General features: G+C 43.6%; 1 protein-coding gene across 5 annotated transcripts; it reads right to left on the reverse strand.

The window, feature by feature from the left end:
* Positions 1-271: 271 nt before the first annotated feature.
* On the reverse strand, positions 272-19,886 carry CNR1 (cannabinoid receptor 1). Of its 5 annotated transcripts, none has more exons than XM_064707514.1 (4): positions 19,602-19,821; positions 12,336-12,428; positions 11,833-11,889; positions 272-6,901 (listed from the first exon to the last, which is right to left on the reverse strand). In XM_064707514.1, exon 4 carries the CDS (start codon positions 6,838-6,840, stop codon positions 5,419-5,421), a length of 1,422 nt encoding a protein of 473 aa, XP_064563584.1. In that variant the 5' UTR covers positions 6,841-6,901; positions 11,833-11,889; positions 12,336-12,428; positions 19,602-19,821; the 3' UTR covers positions 272-5,418. The 5 variants fall into 5 exon arrangements, with proteins under 5 accessions (XP_064563584.1, XP_064563581.1, XP_064563585.1 ...); XM_064707511.1 differs by lacking the exon at positions 19,602-19,821 and adding an exon at positions 18,666-19,227; XM_064707515.1 differs by lacking the exon at positions 11,833-11,889.
* Between the last annotated feature and the right edge of the window lie 3,041 nt (positions 19,887-22,927).

Below are 22,927 nucleotides of genomic sequence, written 5' to 3' on the forward strand. Positions count from 1 at the left end.
TAAAGGAGTTCTGTTAAAGGCAATTGTGCTTCATATTTTGTACTGCTATTCAAAGAAAATCCTTTATATCAATTACCTCAAAAGACCAATGGACAAAAACAGAATGGAGGGAAACACATATTATAAACTGTCAGATACACTCCCTACTCTATGCTTTCTTAAACACAGGAAAAATTATTTTTTCTCTTCTATTATAAACTGTTCCCTAATTTTCCAACAAGCCATAGCTGTACTTTCATTGAAGACAAAACATTTAAAAAACCCAACCCAATAAACCCAACAAGCTGAAGATGTTTTATTGATGCATGTGCATGATGACATTGTGACTTCTTAAAACAGCTGTCAGAAAAGCAGAAACAATAAGAGATGTGAAGGGCTGAAACGATGACAGCACATTTGCCCGCATGCTTCCTGAGCTGGGATAGTGTGGGAAAGCAGTTGCTTGCAAAGTTGTCACTATTTCCTCTTGTGTTGTTCAGAAGAGACTTATAAATACAGCCAGATGTTACTGTCAAGAGGAGCTGTTGGTTTGTGGCAGCATAAGCCTTGTTTTCCAATGACCATGGAAATACAGAGGGAATTGTCTCCTGGCTGCTTTCAAAGTGACAGCTTTTAGAAGAAGTATTCAGATTTAATTTAAATGTAGTATGCTGTTAAAGATCAAATTAAGAGCTAATCTTTTATTTCTAGTTGCTTTTGCTTTGCCAAGACTTTCTCAATTCACCTCTGACCCAATTTTTAAAAATAAAATTATTGTGACACAACCATGATCCCAAGCCTTGGCAGTGTGCAGTTCATGTTTGGGCTTGATGATCCTAGAGGTCTTTTCCAACCTAAATGATTCCTGATTCTGTGACATGCTCACTTTATCCCCTAAGGATGATTTCAAACCACAGATGTGAAGAAGGAAAATTGCCCAAGTAACGTGAATCTGAGATTAAGTCATATGGAAAACTGATCCTCTGAAATAGGCAGGGACCTTTCTACAGCATTTAGTGGGCTTTTTCAACCCTTCCTTTCATATGTGGATGAGCAGCAGTGGGAGCACTCTAATGTGATTCAGAGGCAGTGGCACGGCTGAGCCTGCACAGCTTCAATGAATCCCTCCTGGGCCACTTCATCATCCACTCCCTACACCCATCAACTCTGTCCTCACTGGCAGCGGCCAAAACTAGAATAACTCTTTGTTTATCTCCAATCTTTGATTACATTTGCAACCCCCAATAACTCATTTAGGTCACTGCTGCTGCTGGCAGCACTATTTTAATTTGTACTCCTTTCTTCTGTTCTTTTGTGTTTTGTTTTTCAGAAGTACAGGGGTTTGTCTAAATGTGACATCTTTGAGCTAACATTAATCTGAGGAAGGCAAAGGGAATTTATTGCATTTTGGCTAATACTGAGAAAAGGGGAAATTGCCTACATAATAGAACAGGAGATGAAGTTTGAACTGTCATTTCTCTTGTCTCCATAGTACTGGATACACAAATATAAAATATATGATCTACCTCCTCCTTCAAACACATCAACGTACAATTAAAACCCACAAAGCTTGACAACCTGTTGTCAAGTTGTTTAAGCAGTTGTTTCAGAATCTGACAGACAAACTTATAAACAAAACGTAGAGCACCATCGTGGGATGAGGCAGCATCATCATGTGGCTTCCTCAGTTATCTCAAAATTTGGAGAACAAAAAAGCAGAGGAATACTTTTTCTCCATGAATAAATAACAGTTTAATTACATTATAGAAATAAAATATGATATGGTAGGAATACACTGGAAATCTTACAGAAATACTATTCTGCTACTGGTAAGTAAATGGTCAAAGCTACTTTTCATGACAATCTGAACAGTACTTGTGTACAAACTATTATACAGGTTGCTAATGAAAAATATTGCAACATTTGCAAGAATGTTACCAGCTCAAACAAACATCTAATGATACAATATTCTTCTAAGAGGAAGTAATAATGTTAGATTTACAGACAATAAAGAGTTATGTTCTCCACTTCGAAACACTGGAAATAAAAATCTCAGGTAATCTGATTTCTTTACCTCATATTATCACAAGGAAAAATTCTCCTTTCACTGTGAAACAGCATCCCAAGAGACCCTGTAAACAGTTTATTCAAAGGTAGTATTTGAGATGTCACAGCAACTTCAACAATTTTCCTAGTCCACAATTACAGACTTTTTAGGCCACTGCTTGTACAGATGACTTTTTTTTTTTTAAATGACTTATTTACATACATTCAGCCCAATAACAGCAGGTAGAATGCGCTGTCAATCTCACAACAGACACACTAAAATTTTCATCGAAAGGCCAGTGCAAGATGTGGATAGTGATTGCACAGCACTGAGGAGATTGTATCATACAAATATACAATTAGACTGTCGAGAATCTAACTCTGCACACGTGTGACATAGATGGTCTTCTCGGTAGATACGTGACACTTGGAGTTGGTACACACACACACGTAACTGCAACTAGAGGTGGTGGGTGGATGATGATGATGATGATGATGATGATGATGATGATTACGATGGTGTGGGTGGCTGTGGAACACAGTATCATTTGGCTGTGCTATCACTAAGTGAAGGTAGCCAACTGCAAATTAGGAATACCTAAAGCTGAAGTATAAGTACAGCTTATCTCAGAACGGCAGCAGATTTTTCTAATGAAAGAATAGTTCTATTTACTGTGCAACATGTAAGGAAATTGTTGCCAACTCTTTAATAAATGGTTCTAAGTGAACCGATGCACTTCCCAGAGCTTTAGAAAAACTCATTATGCAAATGAAGATACTGATGACAGACGATAACATTTCACAGGATGCTATTTCTTATTATATCAGTAAGCACCAAGTTAAGTGCCAAGACAGCCCCATTGTCCCATGATTTATCGTAAAATTTAGAACTTGAATGCACAACAAAGTTCCACAAAGTTTGCATTTAATTCACAAGAAGACAGTTTCAAAAATGGCTCTTAAAATACCCTTAACATTTCAAATGGGCTTTCCCCCCACTCCTCCAAGAGGACTGCTTTAGGATGGACTAGACCTAGACATAAGAAAGATCTTTCAGAAGCACTTGATATGCTCAGGGAATCCTCGGCAATCCACTGGTTTTGGCTGACTGCAGTGGGCAGTCAGCCCCCTTGAGCGCACAGTAGTGCCCTGTCCCATCACACAGGCAAGCTGCAGGGTAGGTGGGTGGAGGAGGAAAGTACCCCTGTCTCTCCCAGCTGTTGCTCAGCACCTCACCTGGTCCAATCTTATCTTTAAGAGATGCCATCCCTCACCAAGCCTGAACTTGGAGCCACGTGCACCCCCACAGAGCCACTGGCTGAAAGGAGCTGGGTGTTTGTTCAGCCACATGCTCTGGCCTGCACTAAGGGAGCCAGAGACCCAGGGCTGTTGCCCCCTCTCTCTCCCTACTTAAGCACAAGGATGGGTGGCAGGGCAGTCTGGACTTGGCTCCACTTGCCCTGTGCCACAGAGAAAGTCACCCCTGCTGCAGTAAGTGCCAGGCAGCTAAAGGACTAAGCTGCATTTTCAGCTATTTTGGTAGAAATCAGACAGCAGGATGAAGAAACAGTCTGAAAAACCATGGCAGCAGTGTAGAGGATCCCAGACCTTATGACTCAGAACAGAACCACAGAATATCCATGCTGCAAAGGCTATCTGGTAGCATGTTCCTTGTGACAGTCCCAGCTGCAGAAACTGTCCCATCACGGAACAGAGTCACTATTTTCCTTCAGTAACTTCCTCCTGGTAGTGTCAAACCTTGTCAGTGGTTTCAGAGAGACACACCTCAATGCAAGCTATCAGATTTGAATGAATTCACTATTTTAAAACAAACTACAATTTACTCCTGGCTTTCTCAGTCTTCAGGAACACCATCAGCTGCAGCATTTGTCAAAGCAGGCTCATTCCATGCTCTTTACCTCTCGTTTCCCTTTATTCTCAAGTGCAACTGAAAGGTTGCTTCCTCTAGCACATGGATACACGCTTCGGCGTGGAACAAGATGCTCTTAATACGGTACTTTCACCAGTAATCAATTGGAAGAACTCAATTTTAGAAACAGAATTCGTGTGCAAAGCGTGCAACAAGAAATACAGTTACATTTGGTCATAGTGTCCTATCATAGCTATGCTACCATGATTCACACTGGTTAGAATACTTAAACACACACACACACGCACACACACGTACACACACAGAGATATTTATTTATATACACACTCACACAATAAGAAAATGTCTAAGTCTGACAATATTTCCTTCCTCTTTTAGTGAAGACGAGAGTTTGGCATCTCAGGCTCTGAATCTGCTTAGACCTGGGATACAGGAATGTGACACACCTCAAGAACACATTGACTGCACAGTGATAACATCGCACATTGAGTCTGACACATGCTGTCTTCAGTGGTCCAACACCAGCACATGGCTTAAAACCAGATGCCCATTAAAGGAGCCAAATATCCAGAACCTTTGCTTTTCAGTACTCGTGTTCAGGCAACGCCCAAGAGCAGGGCAGTAGTCTGTGCAACCAAAAATAATGCTTCTGTATAAACGCAGTGGTATTTAAAAGTCTGAACCAGTGCACTCCTTTCTCACATTCCTCCTCTATTCCTCTGTTGCTGTTAGTCTCATATGCATATGAAAGTAAAGGGTAGTGGGAAATAATTTTAGCAGAAGAACACAAAGCCTCTCCTCTAAGTCCACAGAAGACCACTAAAAGTGTAAAATTTCCAAAATGTCTCATAGGAATTCTTCAAATACAATAAGTGTTTTCAATGGGGTTTACATATCACGTTTCACGTTATTTCCACGGAATTCTACCTTATCACTTTGTTTAATCAGACAAATATCAATAACACATAATAAAACAGCACACAATTCACGGGACACGACACGTTTTACAAAACCTCTAAACTCAGCACTGCTGCTTTTGGAAAAATTCAGAAACTCCTATTACTTAGAGACATGAAATACATTTCACATTGAAATGAACAGCATGATTACAAGGCTTTTTTTTCTTATTTGATGGTATTGGTTTAGGACGTGTTATTTTTCTATTAGGTTTCACAATTCTTCTTCACACCCCCAAAGGAATGATTGCTAATCTGGTATTTTCTCTGTCCTCTTTCAGGAAACATTATTATTCAGTAAACACCTTTTGAGAAAAACTTGTGAAAATTTAGCTAGAATCCCTAATTGTAAAACCTGATGAACTGGCTGATGGTAATGCTCTTAACACAATCATCGCTCAGTTTACAATGACAAACCAAAAAATATTACAGGAGTGTACAAACACGTTAAGCCATGGGTTTGGTTTTCTTTGTTGTTGATTTTTTAAATTTTTATTTTTTTTAAACTTAAACTCCTTTTTTTCACAACGCTAAGAAGTCTCTGACTTACAACGCTTCAGCAGTTGTGTCTGTGGAGACAGACATGGTAACTTTGGCAATCTTAACTGTGCTCTTAATGCAGCTCTCGGCAGCCCTGTGCACGTTCCCCGCGTTGTTGGCGTGTTTGTGCTGGCAGTCAGACTCCATGCTGTTATCCAGGGGCTGCGCCGTCCCTTCGCAGGTGGGGAACATGCTGCGGAAGGCGTGTCGCAAGTCCTTGCTCCTCAGAGCGTAGATGATGGGATTCACTGTTGAATTCAGCAAACAGAGCATGCTACAGAAGGCAAAGATAGTCTTGATGAGCTTGTTCATTTTCCCAAAGACATCGTACACCATGATGGCGAGGAGAGGGCCCCAGCATATGATTAAAACAACTAGGATAAGGACCAAGGTTTTGGCTAACCTGATGTCCATACGAGTTTGATCAGGCCTAGTGATCTGAACCTTACCATCCTCCGTCGACTGGATGATTATGCTTTTCTGCGTGCCTCGCTGCAGCATGCGAACAGCGTGGCTGTGAGCCTTCCACAGAATGTACATGTAGGCATAGACAATGAACAACAAGAGGACGCTGGTGACCCCGATCCAGAACATCAGGTATGTCTCATCGATGAGAGGGAATATGTCCGAACAAACAGAGTTGAGCTTTTTGCAGTTCCAGCCGAGCAGAGGAAGAACGGCTATTACGATAGCGATGGTCCACATCACACAAAATGCTACGACAGCCTTTGGTCGGGTAACAATCCTTTTATAAGCTAGCGGCCTGTGTATAGAGATGTACCGGTCTATTGCCGTGAGGAAAAGGCTACCTACGGAGGCGGTGAAGGAGGCTGTAACTCCACCCAGTTTGAACAGGAAGACGTTGGGGCTATCCTTCCGGTGGAAAACATGGAAATCCACAAAACTGTAGACAAAAATCACGCTGCCCAGGAGGTCAGCCACAGCCAGGCTGCCGATGAAATGGTAGGAGGGTCTGCACCGGAGGCTTCGGGAGTGGAGAATGACGCACAGGACGAGGAGGTTCTCTAGGACTGTGAAGGTGCCCAGGGTGAGCGACAGCACGGCGATGGCCAGCTGCTGGCTGGGGTTCAGGATCATAAAACACTCCATATCCATAAAGTTCTCCCCGCACTGTATATTCTCCTCATTATCCTTAAAAGTGGACAGGGACTTGTTGTAAAACTCTGTGATGTTTACCTGCTCTGAGGGAATAATGCTCAACAGGGAATCATCTCCTCCAGTCATTTTTTCCTGGAAAGGATCACCCCTGAATGAAGAAAGGGGGAACTTTTGGGGGTAGTACCCCATCTTGGATGCCATGTCACCTTTCATGTCTTCGTACTGGATATCGTTGGAGCCCACGTAAAGGAGATCTGTCGTGATTGTTCGGAAGGTTGTATCTGCGAGGCCATCTAGAATTGACTTCATAACCCCAGTCTTGTTGGTTTCAGAGATACTTGGGGGATGGAAAAATGCATCGGAGGAAGTCCTATATGAGGAAAAGATCAGACTTCATTAACATAAACAGGGAGACAAACTCCACGGACAACTTAGCTGAACTGTGTCAAACAAAATCAACCCTTCTCTGGTATTCAGTGCAGATCTAACTTTGACATTGTGGGAAATCAGGGTGGGTTAAGCACTTTGAGAGAAATCACCTAGATTTCACTAAAACTGAATTACACTAAGAAGCAACATGAAAAACAGAGGCACAGGGAATTGAGTGTTTCACAGGAAAGAAATTTTCATTTCTCATCAAAACCTTGTGAGCTGCTCCACCAGAAAGATATTTTTCTCAGCTCCTGATTGCAAAGCACCTTGCAGACCAATATTCCTTGGGCTTGCTTCATTTAGATAATACCAAGAGCCACTGCAGGAGCAGCACTAAACTGAGTCACCACCTTCTTTGTTTTTCTTTCAAAAGGCACAGAGGGTTTTGAAAAATTGACAACAGAGAGGCGATAGGGACAGAGCCACGCACTCCAGATTTCACAGTTCGCCCAGTATGCCTCTATATTCTTATTATCCTGCAATGGCAATCTGAGGTCTATTAACATCCTGAATTTGCTACTGCAAACTTATTAGCAAGGTATTTGATCAATAAATATATAGTTTCATTACACTCCTATACAAAGATAACTGTATTCCTTCCTTCTGGTAAGCAAACTAAGGTACTGGGATGTTTGTGCAATATGAGGGAGGTGGGTTACCCAGCTGTTACCCAGCTCTGTCCACAGTTTCAGGAAAGGTGACAGCCGTGCTATGTCACTGAATCAATGATCTGCTCTGTACACAGCAGAAGTCTCAGTAAGGACGGTTCAAGTTTGCATGGATAAACATGGCACCAAGTTTAAGCCGTGGCCAAAATTCCAGGCAAAAGGAACCAGGAGCTACTGCTTCTGTGAGAAGCATTGTAATGTGATTTGTACCCCTGGGGACACCCTCAAAAACATTCTGTCCCCTCCAAAACTGGGGGGACCCAGCAGAAGGTACCCAAGTAGCCAGTGGTCTGAGATCTGTCAAGTACAGCCTATGCTCATGGATGGTGACTAGTTGTGGGGAACAACTCCTGGTCAGGGTTCCCTTGGGAGAGGACCCCATCAGCAACTGAGCATGCATCGACATATAAGACAAATCTTACAGTTCTTGTTATGCTGTACTCCTTTATATTACTTTGCTGATAGAAAATGCCTTGAATATGGATTGAACATCTGCTTTAGGGCCCCCTTCCACCACCTCAATGGATGAGAGTGATCTGAATACAAATAAGAGCCAGAATCACTCTTTCTGTGTGCTACAAATATTCTACATCTGCTATGGGACATCTCGATGATTAATCAGCAACAGGAGCAAACCAATCTTCTTCTTGCTTTTAGTGTGGAGGAAATTGTTGCACTCAAGAAATCCTAGATGCCAGTACATAGGCTTGTACTGACCTAACCTGTTCACTTTACACAACTGACAATAAATGCTCAGAAAGGCTGCAAGAGTTTATTTAGTACAAAATCAGAGTACTGATCACCTCAACTCCTAAAGAGAAGACATGCACAGCAGGTACCACTGCTCTCTTTTCCCATGATAACTATAGCAAAGAAGAATGCCTCTCTACAACAATAGCAGTACTCAAAAATATGTGAAATAATGAGCATTTCCAAAGAAGCAGAGATCACTTGGCTGATGATATATTTATACTGCCCTTATAGCATATGAACACCCAAGACTTTTTCCATAGCTCTTTCAAGTTTTGCCTTTTATTAAGCAGGCCTGGACATTGAGTATTAAAGGGAATATATGAACTTAGACCTTCAGAAGACACTGCAACTCCAATGCTGCAAGAAAGTATGAATACAAACAACCCTTACTGGGATAGACACAACACACAAAATATACTGGCTGAGTCAGCTTTTGCAGACACAGTTTGCTCAGCAAATAATTATTAGACAGACAGTATTAGGGAATTTAATTTTGAGGGCGTGAGCAGTGAAGGAGGGAAATGTCACTGAAGCATACATTAAAAATGAACAGCAATCATCTAATATGGAAGGTACTTTTCTGTTCTATAGCTGTTCCTAGAGAATTTGCAGATGTTACACGCTGCACAGATGACTCCACTGATAAATCTGCTTTGGGTGAAGCCCGGCAACTTTAAGCTTGGCATTATAACACCATTTTACAACCAGAAGTGAAGAACGTGTTATTAATTTGAAAACTACCCAAAAATATTAAATAAAAAAGTAGTTCTATAAATATGTAATGATTGCTGTGGTATCCTCTACTATTCAAGCTTTTGACAGAAGGGAACCATTTTAATGAGTAAAGCCACAGCCCCATGTCGAGAAGATTATGTCTGAGGAAAGCTTCATAAATTGTATTCAACTGAGCACTTCTGCTAGACAGACAAACAAATTGTTATGAGGTAGCTGATCCCTGCTGGAGTCATGTCAAGTACAGACTTTCTCAGAATTAGGTGCCATGCAACCCGTACCTTTATTTGAAATACAAATGAAAGAACACGGATTCTTGTGTGCTCTTTTGAAGGTGGCAGTGAGTTATGTGACAATACCACTATGCATGCATATGCTATGCTAACAACATGGTTAATGGGATCAGGAGAGGCAAGTCTTACTTTGAATGTCAATGATTTTTTTTTTCCTCTGTATTTTTACATTGAGATTATTACAGTAATTTTCACCTTATTGTCTCTGCAAAGAGAGCTTTCGTTCAGAGTACTTGGGAGTTCATTAGTAGTGTAGTTTAGGCTTTGGGGGATGCTGCTAACATTAATTTTGGTTTTGTTTGCTGCTGGGAATATCCTAATTGGAAATTTCTAGCAGTATTTGTGCATGCACCTATTCAAGCTGCAGTTGATTTTTATTAAAGTTGCAGTAAAACAACCATTTGCCTGATCTGGAATTACACTTTACAGGAAATTCATTTATTTTAATTTAGATACTAGTTTATCCCAGTATAAGCTCACTACTAAAATGCACTGAAGAGATCAGTGATGTTTTCCATTGCTGTCTGGCGAAAACAAGACTGGATCTCTGGCACTGCAGATATCAGGACACAGGTGCTGCACCATTTGACATAGAAAGAAAAGACAGTGACAGAAGCAATGACAGTGTCACACACATTTTGGCTCTGAGCATTTCTGTCCAAACCTGGAGTGGTGAGCAGGCAGCACCCGTGAAAGCAGACACCCCACACCATGCAGCCACGCTGCTCTTTGCAGTGCTCTTTGCATGGCTTCAATGCAACCCAAACCTGTTCTGCCCAAGAGCCATGACCATCTCCACAGGAAATATTCCAGGAGCCCCTCTGGCTTCTCAGAGCTTCCACAGGGAAGAAGTGTCCTCCACACAGGTTCATCCTCTCTCCCTGGGGCTGGAGTGACAGCTGTGTGCTGCAGAAAGCTCCCCTATGGGCAGACTGGCAGTAAGGGAGAGCCTCCCTGTCCTGCCAAGAACTCTCCTGCCCTGCCAGAATCCGCTCTTCCAACTTTGAGTTTTTAAAGCTCTCAGCTTTCATAAATGAGCCCAACTACCTCACTCATTTTACAAGAGCTTTTAAAAGGACTGAAACATTGATTAAATATGAAGGAGAGGCTGCACCAACACTGGCACTCAAAATGTTTTGCGTACTTCCACAACTGCATGCAATTCACAGCAAGTACTGAATTGTGATTGCAGATAAGAATTAAACAACAGAGAAAAACTTCAAGGATCTTTTATCTTGTAGACCAGAGCAGAACAATCGTAGCTGAGCACCATTTTAGTCCGTTCTCCATCACCCGGCAGCTGTTGACGGGCACTGCCAGCCCAGCTGTGCCAAGTGACCGCCACTAGGTGGAGTGGCTTTGACAAACTCCCGGCTGAGCCGTCTGCAGCGGCAGCGTCCAACTTCCTTCGGCCCTTTTTCCCTGCCTACTTCACCAGGGATCAAACACACGAGGTGTTAAACACCACCTGAAGGTTGGAGACACAAAGTTGTAAGGCTCTGCCTTCAAAGCGAAAGAATTAGTGAAGAACTGAAGGGGCAAGCCTTACTAGTGCCCTCCATTGTGTGGTTACATATAGCCCTAAAAGATGCTTGGATATCAGAATGTAAATACACTAAAGGTAAAATAAAAAATATATAGTACATAAGAGGCTGGTAACCCATCATCAAGGACAACAGGGGGAATTATACCTCCTTTGGACTTCTTGTTGGTTCACAAGACCAGTTCACTTGGGGAACAAGAACATAACTTCATTAAAATGCTATTACTTATCTTCTCCTGCTGTTCAGGAGAGCTGGAAAGTTTTTATCATTGTCTACAAAAAGAGCTGAATTTGTTACAATTTTCGAAACAGGATGATTGATAAAGCAATTTTAATAGCCTGAATAGAAGGAGTGAGTATTTATTCTCTTCCCCAGAAGTAATTATGAGCAATACAATGATGATACTCATAGCTGCAAAAATGTTGACATTGCAAGAAAAGGAATCAAAACAAGAAAGGGGAATCCACAATCAAAGCTTTTTGGCTTCCATTTTAGAAAATATTTTGATCTCCATGTCTATACATTTATTCTATGATAATCATACTTAATTAAGAACAGGCTAAAGGACAAGTAGGAAGAATTCTATCAATTTCTGAATGCATAAAAATATACAAATGCACATTCTTTGTTTATACCTTATAAGGTTCTAAGACATTCAGAGAAGAGCATCATCTTCTGATAAGTTTGCAGAGTGCCCAATAAGTGGGACTTCTCCCAAACTGGGTCCACAAAGTACTACCACAGGAGAAACAGCAATAATTTACACTCATATGCAGTCAGCTGTAAAACTGCGAGAGAAATGAGATCTACCATGGTAACTGTTGGCCTCTAGAATTAGAACTGTCCTATAAAATGAAAATTTATATGGCTAATAATTACCTTATCCCATATGGTGATGGACAATACAGCTTCGAGGACAGAACAAGGTTTCCAAGCCTTAGAGAAAGAAATGTGCAGACTGAGAAATGGCACTCTCAGACTCAGTAACACCAAGCAAGGAAAAAACACATGCTGAGAAGAATGCGAAGGCAATGCTACCCCTATCCTATTTACTGGTTTACTACTCCATCTCCAAAACTGTGCTACTCCTAGCTAAAAATGGCAAATATGCTGTCACTCCTAATTCAGGAAAACTTGCATTCATTTCAGTCAGAATTTTCTCTGTGTGAGGGATCGGGAAGGAGCACAGACACTAGGAGAGGAGCAAATTAGGGATGTTATCTTCTAGATAACAGCAAGGCACTATCAGCTATGGGGTAAACTAGGGCATGCAAGTAATGAACCCAATTTTGTTCTTATGTAACATGATCATATCTTTGGCAAGCTGAACCTTAATTAGCAAGAAGGCACATGTACATGGTTATTTGTGTTAATTAACATACCGTTTGCACACTAGCAGGATAAGGGCTGGACTGTTCCAATTTGTGGGCAAATAGCTCCTATGTGACACCCCCCAGCATCCAGCAGCTGACAACCTGAACAAAAACAAAACAAGGGGGGAAACAGGGTGTTAATCAGTGATGGACAATACTTTTAAAGGAATAGTATTATTTCCTCCGTCCAAAGTTGGCAATATGTGTGCCAGTTTCAGCACAGGTGATTTGCAGGTACAGAGAAAAGGAGGCTGCACCTCACATCCCAAACAGCCAGAGCATATACATGTGTCTAATATCAGAGGTTCAAAAAGCAAGGCTGAAGTCCTGCTCCTTCTGGTATGGGAGAAGGACAAAACTTTGCTCTCTGTGAGCCAGGTGAGCGTGCTGGCAACCTCTACATCCTGCTGCCCATCTCTGAACTGCTCGAGTTGTTCCATGTTGGATTGAGAGCTAAACATCCAGAAATAAAGACACCAAGTGATATTCCAAGAGGCAGGGTGCATGCCTGACGAGAAGCTTAGCTTGAAGCCCTTCCTCTGAATTAAGCAAATCAAGGATGCACCTCCTGCATCCCACAGAGACGCAGAGGAGGAAGTGTGGGGGCAGCTGCCCTGTCTGTCTGTGAAAAATCTCTAGAACTCCTGAGGTCACCCAAAACTCCTCAGCCTGTAAAACACAACCCCTTATACAACACATTTCCCACCTAGTTATAGACAAGATGAAGTACTGAAGTCACAAACCAGCCAAGGGGACCATCAGGGTAATATTTACAGGAAACTAGAGCTACCTGCTCTGCCCAGCTTTTGGGAGAAGGGATGGAAGGCAGAGGTGGCTATTGTAAAATTCTAGATTTAAACACCTTTCACAGTTTACTTTATATTGTCTTAATTTCATCTAAAGATAGAATTTTGAAAGAGGATGAGGAATCTTGCTGAAGTATGAAAGACTCAGGTGAAAGGAAAGAGTGAAGCAATCAAGACCTTGTTACTTGCTTAAAATCAGAGTTTAAGGACTGGTTTCCCAATAAAGGACTTTCTATTCTTCTTTTCCAATGAAGAAGAATGGACAGATAATATGAAAAGTTTGATACAATACCGTGGTACTTAAAGAAAATGGAAGAGAACTGGAATGGAAACTGGTTAATTTTGAACTCTCAAAGTTTATCACAAAAGAGTTCATCTCGGATTTTAAAATTCCGACAGAAATCCTCTCATTTCCAGCCTTTTCTCTATCCATTCTCTAATGTCAAATGGTGCAGGCACTTATTGCTGAGCAGAATTGACATAAATGTTAAATGGAGACAGAGCAGCCCAGCCAGGTGCAAAAGAGATAAGGGGTTAACACTCAATCTCCTGGAAGTACCTAGAAGAAATGGCAGCTTAGTACATGTGTAGTTTAAGGGAGACAAGTAATTTGAAACAACAGAGCAGGACATAAAAGACCAGGCTCCACTGGATGCTAAATGCTAAAGGTCTCCAGAAGAATGTAATGTCTAGAGGATCAAAACGGAGAAAAACCACATTTATTGGGAAGAAAAGAGAGAGAGAGGGAGAGAACCACTCCTAGAAAATAGTTTCCATCCAATGACCAGAACAGAACACAGAAGGTCACAAATTTGTTGCAGCAGAAGATATTAAAGGACTTTATTAAAAGAGTAAGGTTTAGAGACAGAAAAATAGCAAAAACATCAGGCTCCAGGGAGAATTCTCATAAACTGCATAGAGTATATGCCTGTCTTCTCATCCCCCCTCAACAAACTGGCTGTAACAAGTTTTAATTAAAGAAATCATGAGATAGCAAGGAGATGCCGAGAGCAATGGTAATGGGGTTTAAGTTATTGGTGTGGTCAGGATTGCTAGGAGAGAGGAAAGATAACTACTGTCCTTATACTGGGAATAAGACATCTCCAGGCAAGACAGGAGCAAAATGGAGAAAGGTAAGAAAGGAAGACCCAAGTGGAAGTGCCTCAGTGAGGCAGCGATACAGATTTTAGAGAAAGGGAAGAATTGCCTTTGTGACGGGCTGGAGGAAAGCAGATCAGGTGGAGAAGAAAATTCACGAGAGAAAACCTCCCTCCTCTTCTGATCTGTGCGAACTTCAGAGACACCTCCGTAAGCTGAAAGATAAAGCTAGTGGGATTTTTCAGATCTCACCATAAAGAAAGAACAGATCCACTGCTCACTCTGCAGGCAATGACTTGCTCTTTTGAAAGTCCATTTCTGATCTGTATTCAAATGATGAAGAAAGATGCAAAGGGCTCTGAGAAGCCATCCTTGGTAAGGTCAGAGAAAAGGACAGCATTATACACGCTGACAGTTGGGACCAGGCTGAGGACACTCAGGAGAAGTTAGCTGAGCAAATTTGGCCAGGGACATTAACAAAAATCAAACTGCTTAAGGAAAATGACATACAGGATATGGACTTCAAAGGTGGAAAGGAAGAGAGTGCTCAAATGGATCCACTGAGTGACCCATACGATGGAAAAACACGCCAAAAAAAAAGAAAAACAGGTTCAGGGTCAATGACAAATGTTAGTGAACAGAAGGCCAGCAACACATTGCAAAGCAACATCCCTTCTAACTCAGTCTTCAAGAGTCTGCCTCTCCTGCAGACTTTTTTTAGGCCATCAAGTACTGGCAATGCTCAGAAGCTAGGACAAAAAGGCTTTTGGCAACTGCCATGTCCCGTGCCACCAGCATTAGCAAAGGACAAAAATACACACTCCCAATTAAAAAATGAAAACCATTTTTTCATTTCTGGAGATGTCTGGCCTTTCCTAAGATTTAAACAAGCTCAGATAACTGTCTTCATAGTTACATTCACAATATAATGATATTCAAATATACTGCCTTCACACACACAAATAACTTGTGAAATTATTTGCCAGCATATTAAGCCACTACGCCAGATTGCTTGGCAATGGTGTATGTCTTTGAAATATGCAGATGCTTTTCTTTTCTTAAAAAAAGGAGAGAGGGAGGGAAGAGGAGAAATGAAAAAGAATTACAGTAGAATTTGATATCCAAGTAGCAGAACAACAAATTGTGGAGAGACTCCAACCAATATTACATCAGACTTGGAAAAATAGCTAAAATATACTGAGGGATGAGTTATGACTTTATATATATAGGTATACTTCTATGCATAAACTTACAAATAGACATAAACAAAAAAATCACATGCCTAGAGGAAGAACTGAAGTCTCACAAACCCTGCAGTATGTCATGCATAAACCTAAATTTCAAGTGCTAGAGTACATGCAGACAAGTGTAGGTACTAAAAATATAGGCAAGATGATTGCTGAACATCCTTCTGAATCCCCTTATACACAGCCTTTTTGGCTAAAAGCAAGAATCTAAATATATCTATCACTGAGATCCTGCAAAAGTTATTTTGCATGTATGTACACATATGTCACCTAACATCCCAGGCATGTACATAGTCTGGACTTCAGAGCTGCATTCCTTAAAACAGAGGCACAACTGACTAAGAGCAGCGATTTCTGAGAGCATGTTTCACATCCTCAGGAGAACAGGAAGGTGGGAGCCCCTCAAGATCCTAAACATAAACTTTGAAATGTTTATTAAAATGCAGAAAGATGGAAACTACTCCAGTGAGGGCAGAAAGGGAATTGACAGTACAGACCTGCTTCTGCTCAGTACTTTGTAGTGAGTAAACACATCTTTCTTAAGAATACATAATTGCCATAAAAGAGGTTAACAAAGGATGAGGCACTATTTGATGCCATCTAGCCTCAATCTACACAAACAATGCAACATCTGAATTGTAGAGAACATCCACTTTCACCAACAGTCCAGCCAATGTATAAGAAGTGAACATCACATTGTCACACACTGTAATGAAATACCTATTTTGTCTGTAATTTGGATGTGGTCAGTTTCACCAAGAAAGGATGTTCCTACTGAAGAGAAGCAGAATCAAGCTTGGGGTGTGCACCACCATAATGCCCCTGCATGAGGCACAAATGGCAGAATAAAATGTGTTCCGACCTTATGTTGCAAACCCAATCATTTTTCACGGGCAACAATGGTACCTTCGGGAAAAATGGGAAAAAAAAAGTTCTTTCTAACAAGAAATTGATTTATAAGTCCTTACAGCCATTTCAAAAGGACAGGTCATAGCTGGTTTCAGCAGTCATTAACAAAGCCACACACTTTCAAAGGGTGTGAGTTTGGGGGGGGAATCCTTATCCCACCAACAGTGATGGGATGTGCACTTTTGGCAGCAGTACAGTGTCAGTCTAGAAATGGAGACATATAGAGCAGCACTGAGAAGACAGGTTATCACATTTTCAACTTTGCATTAGTAGCAAATGCTCTTGCTGTCTATTCTGGCACATTTGCAAGCTTGCTTTTAGGTACAAGGGACTTGCATGCATTTCCACTGTAGATAAGAAAACAAGAGCAGCCTTGTTATGATTAAAAGGGTCTATTTCCCTCTGCCTTCTGTCTTGTGTGTCCATCTGCATAGCTGCTTTGAACTTGGCCAAATCCCAGTGTTAGGGTCGCCCACAGTATGAATTTTAAACCATCACCAGACTGCGAATTTGCTGCTAGAGAAGAGAAAAATCTCCACATTCTCACCTAAATGGTCAATGAGCGGTTTTGTAGAATATTCATCATGTTACATAGCCTAAACTATTTCAGAAATTGCAGCAAAAAAATAATTTACTGTTTCATGAGGACTGTCAAATAAAGACAAAATAGACATCTGGAAAGAAATTAATAACAATCACCATTGAGAAAAATGAATTCTGCAGATGCCTAGGTAGGTCACTAGATAGGTCACAAAGTTTGCATTTGAGAAGTTACAGTAATTTCTCTTTGAACCATGCAGAATTAGAGAAACTAGGAGAGCAGAAGAGAGTGCATGGGACCTGCAGCATCAAGAATGGCAATGTATTATAAAAATCTCAGGCAATACTAAATTAATACATGAGTTTTGATTCTTAGTCTCCTCACCTACCTCACCTCAACTCAACAAAAAAAGAAAACCATGTCAGCTCTCCCTCTCTAGTGTGTAGCATTTTCAGCACCAAAATTCCCAGTGGGATGCAAGCATTTGGAGACAGCCACATTAAAGGCTGAAAGTCAAAAATGGCTTCAAAAAGAAAAAAATAAAGTTATTTCTTTCTAAACTTCTGCTGCCCAATCAAAAACTTGTAATAGGGGAAGTTAAAGAGAGGTTCGCACTGGCTAAGACCTGTCAGTCCTTCAACAGAGCATGAAAGCCTTTAACGGGGTCCTTTATGCAACTGAGCTCACATCATTCATCAAAGAACAACAGCCAGGATCAAAGGCATCCACCGGCTCATCCTCGCAATACTGTAACCTGCTCCCACCTGCACCTTGAGTTTTATAGATATTTTGATTCCATTCCTGTGTGTTTAGGTACCACAGACTGGTCAATGAGCAAAATTCTCAGCAAATAAGTCAATTTCTTTACCTAGCCAACTTTTTTTTTTTCCTTTCTGGCAATGGGTGCCTGCTGGCTCAGTCAAACAATTATTGTTTTTATGAATTCTGCTTTAAAATGGTTTTATTCAAATGGTTCTGCCTCTTATTCCAACGACCAACAGATAATAAAGCAAAGCTGTTACTCGTTGCTACAAAACTAATTTTAACCTCAAGCAAATCAGGAATTACACATTCATCTTCTGAACTGTTTAAAGATGTTACGTTCATTTCTTTTATGACTGATTTAATAAACTCTGCCTGCATAATAAATATTCCTACTATAGTCACAGGGTGTTTTTCTCTTCTTGAGAAGGAAAAACACATGCTGGTGGTTGATATGAGGTGTAACACAAAAATAATTAAGCACAGCCAAGTAATTTTAGCAATGCTGTACATTTTGTTATTAAACATCATATTTAGTAGCGCTCTGATTCTTCGCCTTAACAGCAATGCCACCCCCAGCAGAGAATGCCATATTCCTTTAAGAAAGGGTGAACAATAACAATGAAAACAACATGATGCATCTAAGAAAAAAGGAAAAAAAATTACTACACCTTTAGCAGGTTAAAAAAGCTACACTGTTTTTGTTTGTTTGGTTTTTTTTTAAACCCTAGCAGGGACTCAGGGGGAATTTTGTTATCTGGCTGTATGTTATATATGAGCCTTTATCTTCTGAAAGAAAAAAAAAAACATGTGCCGAAACTCTTAATGTTATAATTTGCTACCATAGAGAAAATAACAGTGATAACAATTTTAGAGAAAGAAGGAAAACTATGGACTTCATCTTCTGACACCATTTTACTTAATCAAACTGCAATCACAGTAATGAGCTCTCTCCTACCAAAGGCTCGGTACATACCTCATCCAGGAGTATTCTCAATGGAGATTTGCAGACGTCTTTGAGACAAAAAGATGCCCATTTGAAATAAGCCCATCTGGTTACTCAAAATTATTTCTCAACAGATGAAGATTTCACATGACAAATGCTGCGTGAAGTTTAAAAGGCTCACTCTTTTTCAGCTCCTTCCCCCCCCAGACTTCCAAATTTCAGACAAAAACAAATCAAGCAACCAACCAACAAACCCTACTGATATTCTGAGGGTGCTGAACGACTAAGTGACATTTTTTAACGGAACATCACTGCGCGCAAAATTGCGAACCGCCTTTTATTTCGGTCACAGCCTCACAGAGAGAGTTTTGAGAGGAAAAGTGCACAGGAAAGCCGGGCTGAATGCTACCCGCTGTAAATCACCAGTGGGTCAGGACGAGAGGAAAAACCTCCGGTGTCAGATAAGGTCCTGTGGGAGCCCGGGAGGCTACCGGCTCCGCGCACAGAAGAATAGACGCGTGTTAACCATAACGCCACCAGCCGCCCGCACCCCGCCCGCTGCCGGGCTCCCCTCGGCCGCCGGGTCCCGCTCCTCCGGCCGGGCTCGCGGAGCCACACTGCGCTCCCGGGACCGCCGGCTTGTCCCGGGTGCCCCCGGGCTACTCCGACTCGCCCGAGGCGGCGGCGCGGGGCCGTGCCCGGGGCACAGGCGAGACCCGCGCGGTCCCCGGCCCCGCCGCAGCGTGGGTCGCGCTCGCCGCGGGACGCAGCGGCGGATCGCGGGGAGGGATGCTCCGCAGGCAGCCGCCTCCCCTCCGCCCGTCGGGGCAGGCGGTGTCATTCCCCGAAAAACCCCCTCCCACCCACGCCGCCAACAAACTTTGAGGAGGACGAAGGGTCCCCGGCCCCCGATCGGGGGGCACCCGCCGCCCTCCCCTGCCCCCCCGCCTCCCGCGCCGTCCTTACCCTCCGCACGGCACCGGCCGCGTTCCCCGCCCGCTCCGGCCGCGCCGACCCCCGGCAGGGAGCAGGAGCGCCGCCCCACCCGGGCACCCCGGCACTGGGGAGCGCCGAGGAGGCGGTGCCGGTGAGGGGAAGGAGGAGGTGGGAGACTTCTCCCCCCGGCTGCCTCCCCTTCTTCGCTTCCCTCCCCTCGGCGCCTCCTCTCCGACCACCGCCGCCCTCGCTCGCCCGGCTCAGGCGGCACGCCGGGCTCCGCCGCCCTGCCGCCGCCGCCGCTCCATGTGCCGCCCGCCCGCCCCCTCCTCCGCCGCCTCCGCCCGCCGCCGCCTCGGCGCGGGGAGGCAGCGCGGGAGCCGCCGGGCGCCCGGCGTGGCTCCGGCACACGCCGCCGCTGCGTCCCCCCCGCCTTCCGCCCCGCTCCGGTCCCATTTATGAAGCCCGGCGCCCATCACGTGTCAGTGTGTGCCTTTTGTCCCGGCCCTGGCAGCACCGGGGCGGACAGGCGGCGCTGGCCAAAGTTCGCCCAGGGGGAGGGACATGGGAACACCGGGGAACACCGCGGGGGCGGGCGGCGGAGAGCGGCTCCGTTCCGGGCCGCGCCCCACCCCGCGCCCCGCGGGCCGTGGGCGCTGCCCGGCCGTGAGCCCCGTCCTGCCGGCGCTCCGCCGCCTGCCCCCGGCCGGGCGCGGGGAGCGGGCCCGGGGAGGCGGCGCGCCCGCCCCCAGCCAATGTGGAAGGCAGCGCCTCCTCCGGCCCGGGGGGGCGGACGGCGCATCCCCGCCGCGGGGACCCGGCCCGGCCCCGCCGCCCGCACCGCGTGGGGACCGCGGGGACCGCGGGGATAGCGGGGACCGGCTCCGCTCTCGGCCCGGGGCCGCGGGGCTGGCGCACCCAGCGGGCTGCGGAGGTTGGCGGCGGTGGCTGCCCTCGTGGGGCGTCCTTTCCCCGTCCCAGTATTTCCTGTGGAACACCAGGGTTTTGACATACTTTATTTACCTTTTTCTCAATACCCGAATCCCGCCTTCGGTGTTTTCGGGCTTACACGACCACCGTCATGGCAGCCCTCAGAAGTGATGGGGATTCCCTCATCTCTGGGGGACGAAATGTCTCCAAAGGTGGGCAGGCAATGGGCATAACTGGAAAGCTGAGCTTTATTCAGCAGCCAGTTCCTAAGCACTGTGATATCTAGCTAGCTTTGATCGTGTGTTTCTGCCTCTGCAGTGTCATACATAGGTATTTGTCTTCACACGAATTAATACTGAAACATGATAAATATTTATCATTTGACATGGTGTCTAAAGACATTAACTGGTCCATCTACCATTTACCTGAACTGATACATCCACGTACACAGGAGGAATATGTGATTCTCCTTGTTTGTCAGGTTAAAAAAACACTCAACTCTTCACAAGTGATGATTAAAGGTTTCCCATGGCTGTATTTTACGGGTGTCGAACTCAAGGTGTGTCTGCTATCTCACAGTGACTCTTCCTCCTGAAGGCTTCTCAAGCTGGGCCCCCAAGGTCTGAGGCAACAAAATCTCCAGGCTCCATCCACCAAAGTGCATCTGCTCAAGAGCACAGCATCGTTCTCACAATCCGATGTTTTCCCTGCATCGAGTCCCAGAGCGAGTCTGCAAGATCATAATTACTGACAATAATTTTTCAGCCGCTGGCTCTTTCTGATGGTAATCGTTAAATTAACAAGAAAGGAGATAATTTCAAATGGCACTCCCTGTGAGAAAAGTGGAAGGGAAAAAAAAGGCCAACTCATTTGTGCCCAGCTTGAGTTTCTGGTATTAGTCCGTCTGCTTGGTCATTCGGAAGCGGTGGAAAGTAAAAAGAACTTTATTTAGGACTGTGTTAAATCAGATCAGATTTCTCTTTAGCCATACATTTCAGAAAGTACTAACTTCTCAGAGGACTTTTTATTTCAATGAAAATGTTGTGTACTTTTGCTTTCAGTGTGAGCCTACCCAGTTAAACTTCTCTTCCATGTTTGTGGAGGGACATATCCCCTTTGCAAGTCACATCAAGTGGACATTACCAGACCAAAATCAGCCTGTTGAGGGAATTTAAGGGCATGTTCACTGTTCATCCTACCTCCACATTCTTTACTTGCTCAAGATTCCCATCCTGGACTGAACATTACTCCAGTCTCGGGATAATCCTTCTTTTCATCACTTCTCAGCCTGTATTGTAGAGAAGGGCATTGCAGAGTTGAACATGTAGCCATGGCCACATACTGAGGGGTTTTCCCCCTGTGCAATCCTTCACAGTTGCTACTGCCTGTTCAGCCTACAAGTTCAACAGGAGACAAGAGGTATGGGCAGCCAGAAGTTACTCAAGCAGCAGGGTCTCAACCTTCATAACCATGGGGCACCCTGGGACCCCTAAAGCCTTGTATGCCCCTCTTCCAGGATCCTGCTTGTAAATTAGCAGTTTTGCAAAGGCAAGGTTGTTGCAATCTTGTGACACCTGTTCCCAGTGGAGCTGCTTTGAAAACCTTTGAAAAAGTGGCTTTCCACTGGAAAATGCAACCTTGTCAAAACTGAAATGCTTTGCAAACTTGTGTTGGTTGCACTGAAAATGTCATTTAAAAAAGAGTAAGTGGTAGAGGGATGTTCCAACAGTGTGGGAATGTCTCGTTGTGACATTTCCAAGCTAAACGTTTCAGTTTCTTGCTTCAAAATGAGTTTTGGTTTCAAAATATTTCCTTTTATATTATATATTGCAAAATAATACAAAAATTTGGAAAGCTTATTCCCATCAACCAATCACTTATTACCATAAACCTGAAATTAGTGTTCTCCACAGCTTTCTCGAGGTAAGAATTCTGCTATTCTTGGTTGGAGCAAAATTTTAAACTGCAAACACCTAGTGAAACTAGAGTATCTGAGTTTTGCTGGCCTCTCAACCACATGATGGAATTCTAGAACTCAGCTGCCTTTTAAAGTGCATGATTGACCACTCCAGGTACTATTTTCTCCTGATTCGGGCTGTCATAAAGTCAATTTTCTACCTAGCAGCTGGTACACTGCTGTGTTTTGGATTTAGTATGAGAATTGTGTTGATAACACAGTGATGTTTTCATTGTTCCAGTGCAGTGTTCACACTAAGTCAAGGAGTTTTTGGCTTCTCACCTGTGTGTAGATTGGGGGTAAAAGAAGCAGGGAGGACATGGAGCCAGGACAGCTGACCTGAACTGGCCAAAGGGATATTCCATACTGCCTGATGTCATGCTCATTTTGTGAAGTGGGGGAAAGCTGCCTGGGGGTTACTGCTCAGAGATTGGCTGGGCATCAGTCAGCAGGTGGTCAGCAACTGCAT

The sequence above is a fragment of the Zonotrichia leucophrys genome, chromosome 3 (assembly GCF_028769735.1).
Source record: "Zonotrichia leucophrys gambelii isolate GWCS_2022_RI chromosome 3, RI_Zleu_2.0, whole genome shotgun sequence".
Lineage (NCBI taxonomy): Eukaryota > Metazoa > Chordata > Aves > Passeriformes > Passerellidae > Zonotrichia > Zonotrichia leucophrys.